At 45.2% G+C, this 6,768-nt stretch overlaps 1 protein-coding gene across 2 annotated transcripts in view; it reads left to right on the forward strand.

The window, feature by feature from the left end:
• LOC106581510 (syntaxin-1A) overlaps positions 1 to 6,768 on the forward strand; it is a 237,638-nt gene that overhangs the window by 217,559 nt on the left and 13,311 nt on the right. Inside the window, exon 9 of one of the 2 annotated variants that reach the window (XM_045704086.2) lies at positions 5,114 to 5,224. The exons of the other annotated variant lie outside the window; for it this stretch is intronic. Within the exon in view, the coding sequence (XP_045560042.1) occupies positions 5,114 to 5,224 (111 nt within the window). The remainder of the gene's footprint in view (positions 1 to 5,113; positions 5,225 to 6,768) is intronic. 2 annotated transcript variants of the gene reach the window in all.

Here is a 6,768-nt window from a genome sequence, read left to right on the forward strand (position 1 = left end):
AGATACTGGTAGATACTTGTAGATACTGGTTGATACTGCTAGATAGAGGTAGATACTGGTAGATAGTGGTAGATAGTGGTAGATAGAGGTAGATACTGGTAGATACTGCTAGATACTGCTAGATAGAGGTAGATACTGCTAGATAGAGGTAGATACTGCTAGATAGAGGTAGATACTTCTAGATAGAGGTAGATATTGGTAGATACTGCTAGATAGAGGTAGATACTGCTAGATAGAGGTAGATACTGCTAGATAGAGGTAGATACTGCTAGATAGAGGTAGATACTGCTAGATAGAGATAGATACTGCTAGATAGAGGTAGATACTGGTAGGTAGAGGTAGATACTGGTAGATAGAGGTAGATACTGGTAGATAGAGGTAGATACTGGTAGATACTGTTAGATAGAGGTAGATACTGGTAGATAGAGGTAGATACTTGTAGATACTGGTAGATACTGGTAGATAGAGGTAGATACTGGTAGATACTGTTAGATAGAGGTAGATACTGTTAGATAGAGGTAGATACTGGTAGATAGATGTAGATACTTGTAGATACTGGTAGATACTGGTAGATAGAGGTAGATACTGGTAGATAGAGGTAGAAACTGGTAGATACTGGTAGATACTGGTAGATACTGCTAGATACTGGTAGATACTGCTAGATAGATGTAGATAGTGGTAGATACTGCTAGATAGTTGTAGATACTGCTAGTTAGAGGTAGATACTGCTAGATAGAGGTAGATACTGCTAGATAGAGGTAGATACTGCTAGATAGAGGTAGATACTGCTAGATAGAGGTAGATACTGCTAGATAGAGGTAGATAGAGGTAGATAGCGGTAGATAGAGGTAGATACTGGTAGATACTGGTAGATAGAGGGAGATAGAGGTAGATACTGGTAGATACTGGTAGATACTGGTAGATACTGGTAGATAGAGGTAGATAGTGGTAGATAGAGGTAGATACTGGTAGATACTGGTAGATAGAGGCAGATACTGGTAGATACTGGTAGATACTGGTAGATACTGGTAGATAGAGGTAGATACTGGTAGATAGAGGTAGATACTGGTAGATAGAGATAGATACTGGTAGATAGAGGTAGATACTGGTAGATAGAGGTAGATAGAGGTAGATAGAGGTAGATAGTTGTAGATACTGCTAGATACTGCTAGATAGTGGTAGATACTGCTAGATATAGGTAGATAGAGGTAGATAGTGGTAGATAGTGGTAGATTTTACATTTACATTTAAGTCATTTAGCAGACGCTCTTATCCAGAGCGACTTACAAATTGGTGCATTCACCTTATAATAGATACTGGTAGATAGAGGTAGATACTGGTAGATAGAGGTAGATACTGGTAGATAGAGGTAGATACTGGTAGATACTGTTAGATAGAGGTAGATACTGGTAGATAGAGGTAGATACTTGTAGATACTGGTAGATACTGGTAGATAGAGGTAGATACTGGTAGATAGAGGTAGAAACTGGTAGATACTGGTAGATACTGGTAGATACTGGTAGATACTGCTAGATACTGGTAGATACTGCTAGATTGATGTAGATAGTGATAGATACTGCTAGATAGTTGTAGATACTGCTAGATAGAGGTAGATACTGCTAGATAGAGGTAGATACTGCTAGATAGAGGTAGATACTGCTAGATAGAGGTAGATACTGCTAGATAGAGGTAGATACTGCTAGATAGAGGTAGATATAGGTACATAGCGGTAGATAGAGGTAGATACTGGTAGATAGTGGTAGATAGTGGTAGATAGAGGTAGATACTGGTAGATACTGGTAGATAGAGGCAGATACTGGTAGATACTGGTAGATACTGGTAGATACTGGTAGATAGAGGTAGATACTGGTAGATAGAGGTAGATACTGGTAGATAGAGGTAGATACTGGTAGATAGATGTAGATAGAGGTAAATAGAGGTAGATAGAGGTAGATAGTTGTAGATACTGCTAGAAACTGCTAGATAGTGGTAGATACTGCTAGATATAGGTAGATAGAGGTATATAGTGGTAGATAGTGGTAGATTTTACATATACATTTAAGTCATTTAGCAGACGCTCTTATCCAGAGCGACTTACAAATTGTTGCATTCACCTTATAATATCCAGTGGAACAACCACTTTACAATAGTGCATCTAAATCTTTTAAGGGGGGGGGGGGTTAGAAGGATTACTTTATCCTATCCTAGGTATTCGTAGATAGTGGTAGATACTGCTAGATAGTGGTAGATACTGCTAGATAGAGGTAGATACTGCTAGATAGAGGTAGATACTGCTAGATAGAGGTAGATACGGGTAGATACTGCTAGATTGAGGTAGATACTGGTAGATAGAGGTAGATACTGGTAGATAGAGGTAGATACCTGTAGATAGAGGTAGGTACTGCTAGATATAGGTAGATACTACTAGATAGAGGTAGATGGTGGTGATACTGCTAGATAGAGGTAGATAGTGGTAGATACTGCTAGATAGTGGTAGATACTGCTAGATAGAGGTAGATACTGCTAGATAGAGGTAGATACTGCTAGATAGAGGTAGATACTGCTAGATGGTGGTAGATAGAGGTAGATACTGCTAGATGGTGGTAGATAGTGGTAGATAGAGGTAGATAATGGTAGATTGTGCTGCTTGCAACAGTGTGTACTATACAGAACAGTATGGGATCAGTCTCTCTCTGTGTCTACTGGACTGTTGGGGGCTGAATCCCTGGGGATGTGTGTGTGTGATCATATAAATATGAGTGTGTTGGTGCTGTAATGAACAAGTGTGATTGAATAATTGATGAGACTACTGCTTGGCTAATTCATTAATTAACCCTGGGCTCTACATCAGTCTAGACTATGCTTCCTTCTATTCCAGTTTTTTTCCCTCCTCTGTCGGGCTCTCTGTTGTTCTCTCTGCTTCTCCTCCCTCTGCCATCCCTCCCCCACCTTTCTGTCCTTCCCTCCCTATCTTTCCTCTATTCTCGCTCCTTTTTTCCCCACCATAACAGGCTCTAAGCACAGCACTGAGAGTATGGGCATCCCACTAACCTCCCAAGGTAATTCACTTGTAATTCCTCACTTGATGTGTGCAGTCAGTGCACCGTTGATATTCTAAGTTGAAGTGTGTGTTGGGCATTGAGGATTTAATTGATGAAATTTGAGAATATTGAGATTGAAAAGGCTGTTAGATTACTTAAGTGACCAAAAACGTCACTATGATTAACTTGACCTGTTGAATGAGGCTGCGTTAAAAATGAAGCTGGATGTAAAATGGGAAATGTGTGCGTGTGTGTGAGCTTGTGTACGTCAGTAGATGTATGTGTGTTTATATTCTGTTATGTACTAGCTTTAAGTTGCAATAGTACTTCATTTGTATCTATTTAATTCAATTCTAATTACCTGTTTGACATTTTGTGTAATACAATGCAGATGTACAATTGAAGTCAGAAGTTTACATACACCTTAGCCAAATACATTTAAACTCAGTTTTTCACAATTCCTGACATTTAATCCGAATAAAAATTCCCTGTTTTAGGTCAGTTAAGATCACCACTTTATTTTAAGAATGTGAAATGTCAGAATAATAGTAGAGAGATTTATTTCAGCTTTTATTTCTTTCATCACATTCCCAGTGGGTCAGAAGTGTACATATACACTCAATTAGTATTTGGTAGCATTGCCTTTAAATTGTTTAACTTGGGTGAAACGTTTCGGGTAGCCTTCCACAAGCTTCCCACAATAAGTTGGGTGAATTTTGCTCCATTCCTCCTGACAGAGCTGGCGTAACTGAGTCAGGTTTGTAGGCCTCCTTGCTTGCACACGTTTTTTCAGTTCTGCCCACAAATTTTCCATAGGATTGAGGTCAGGGCTTTGTGATGGCCACTCCAATACCTTGACTTTGTTGTCCTTAAGCCATTTTGCCACAACTTTGGAAGTATGTTTGGGGTCATTGTCCATTTGGAAGACCCATTTGCGACCAAGCTTTAACTTCCTGACTGATGTCTTGAGATGTTGCTTCAAAATATCCACAGAATTTTCCTACCTCATGATGCCATCTATTTTGTGAAGTGCACCAGTCCCTCTTGAAGCAAAGCACCCCCACAACATGATGCTGCCAACCGTGCTTTACGGTTGGGATGGTGTTCTTCGGCTTGCGAGCATCCCCCTTTTTCCTCCAAACATAACGATGGTCATTACGGCCAAATAGTTCTATTTTTGTTTCATCAGACCAGAGGACATTTATCCAAAAAGTACGATCTTTGTCCCCATGTGCAGTTGCAAACCGTAGTCTGGCTTTTTTATGGCGGTTTTGGAGCAGTGGCTTCTTCCTTGCTGAGCGCCCTTTCAGGTTATGTCGATATAGGACTCGTTTTACTGTGGATATAGATACTTTTGTACCTGTTTCCTCCAGCATCTTCACAAGGTCCTTTGCTGTTTTTCTGGGATTGATTTGCATTTTTTGCACCAAAGTACTTTAATCTCTAGGTGACATAACCCATCTCCTCCCTGAGCGGTATGACGACTGCGTGGTCCCATGGTGTTTATACTTGCATACTATTGTTTGTACAGATGAACGTGGTACCTTCAGGCGTTTGGAAATTGCTCCCAAGGACGAACCAGACTTGTGGAGGTCTACAATTTTTTTACTGAGGTCTTGGCTGATTTCTTTTGATTTTCCCATGATGTCAAGCAAAGAGGCACTGAGTTTGAAGGTAGGCCTTGAAATACATCCACAGGTAAACCTCCAATTGACTCAAATTATGTCAATTAGCATATCAGAAGCTTCTAAAGTCATGACATAATTGTCTGGAATTTTCCAAGCTGTTTAAAGGCACAGTGAACTTAGTGTATGTAAACTTCTGACCCACTGGAATTGTGATACAGTGAATTATAAGTGAAATAATCTGTCTGTAAACAATTGTTGGAAAAATTACTTGTGTCATGCACAAAGTAGATGTCCTACCTGACTTGCCCAAACTATAGTTTTTTAACAAGAAATTTGTGGAGTGGTTGAAAAAACGAGTTTTAATGACTCCAGTCTAAGTGTATGTAAACTTCTGACTTCAACTGTACGTTCCTCTTCAGGTGTATTTTCTGCTTTGTCCAACAGGGGGAGCTGGTCAACAACATTGAGCAGAACGTGTGTAATACCCAGGACTATGTGGAACAGGCCAGAGACAACTACAAGGCTGCAGTCAGCATGCAGAAGGGCGGCCACAGGGTGAGACCCAACAACACACAGTCTATGGACATACTCTCATACAGCCCTCCCTCTCTTCCTTTTCTCCTGTCTGTCTACTCTTCCCTCGCTTCCTCTGCCCTGTCTGTCTACTCTTCCCTCCCTTCCTCTGCCCTGTCTGTCTACTCTTCCCTCCCTTCCTCTGCCCTGTCTGTCTACTCTTCCCTCCCTTCCTCTGCCCTGTCTGTCTACTCTTCCCTCCCTTCCTCTGCCCTGTCTGTCTACTCTTCCCTCCCTTCCTCTGCCCTGTCTGTCTACTCTTCCCTCCCTTCCTCTGCCCTGTCTGTCTACTCTTCCCTCTCTTCCTCTGCCCTGTCTGTCTACTCTTCCCTCTCTTCCTCTATATCCTTCTTCCTGCCATGTTTCCGTCCTCCTCCTCCTCCTCCTCCTCTCTGTCCCCACCTGTTTCCCCATCTGTTGTCTCTCCCTCCCTCCCTCCCTCCCTCTGTTGTCTCTCCCTCCCTCTGTTGTCTCTCCCTCCCTCTGTTGTCCCTCCCTCCCTCCCTCCCTCCCTCCCTCCCTCCCTCCCTCCCTCCCTCCCTCCCTCCCTCCCTCCCTCCCTCTGTTGTCTCTCCCTCCCTATGTTGTCTCTCTCTCCCTCTGTTGTCCCTCCCTCCCTCCCTCCCTCCCTCCCTCCTCCCTCCCTCCCTCCCTCCCTCCCTCCCTCTGTTGTCTCTCCCTCCCTCCCTCCCTCCCTCCCTCCCTCCCTCCCTCCCTCCCTCTGTTGTCTCTCCCTCCCTATGTTGTCTCTCTCTCCCTCTGTTGTCCCTCCCTCCCTCCCTCCCTCCCTCCCTCCCTCCTCCCTCCTCCCTCCCTCCCTCCCTCCCTCCCTCCTCCCTCCTCTGTTGTCTCTCCCTCCCTCTGTTGTCTCTCACTCCCTCTGTTGTCCCTCCCTCCCTCCCTCCCTCCCTCCCTCCCTCCCTCCCTCCCTCCCTCCCTCCCTCCCTCCCTCCCTCCCTCCCTCCCTCCCTCCCTCCCCTGTTGTCTCTCCCTCCCTCTGTTGTCTCTCTCTCCCTCTGTTGTCCCTCCCTCCCTCCCTCCCTCCCTCCCTCCCTCCCTCTGTTGTCTCTCCCTCCCTCTGTTGTCTCTCCCTCCCTCTGTTGTCTCTCTCTCCCTCTGTTGTCCCTCCCTCCCTCCCTCCCTCCCTCCCTCCCTCCCTCCCTCCCTCCCTCCCTCCCTCCCTCCCTCCCTCCCTCCTCCCTCCCTCCCTCCCTCCCTCCCTCCCTCCCTCCCTCTGTTGTCTCTCCCTCCCTATGTTGTCTCTCTCTCCCTCTGTTGTCCCTCCCTCCCCCTCCCTCCCTCCCTCCCTCCCTCCCTCTGTTGTCTCTCTCTCCCTCTGTTGTCCCTCCCTCCCTCCCTCCCTCCCTCCCTCCCTCCCTCCCTCTGTTGTCCCTCCCTCCCTCTGTTGTCTCTCTCTCTCCCTTTGTTATCTCTCCCTCCCTCCCTCCCTCCCTCCCTCCCTCCCTCCCTCCCTCCCTCCCTCCCTCCCTCCCTCCCTCCCTCCCTCCCTCCCTCCCTCTGTTGTC

Source organism: Salmo salar, chromosome 20 (assembly GCF_965601325.2).
Source record: "Salmo salar chromosome 20, fSalSal1, whole genome shotgun sequence".
NCBI lineage: Eukaryota > Metazoa > Chordata > Actinopteri > Salmoniformes > Salmonidae > Salmo > Salmo salar.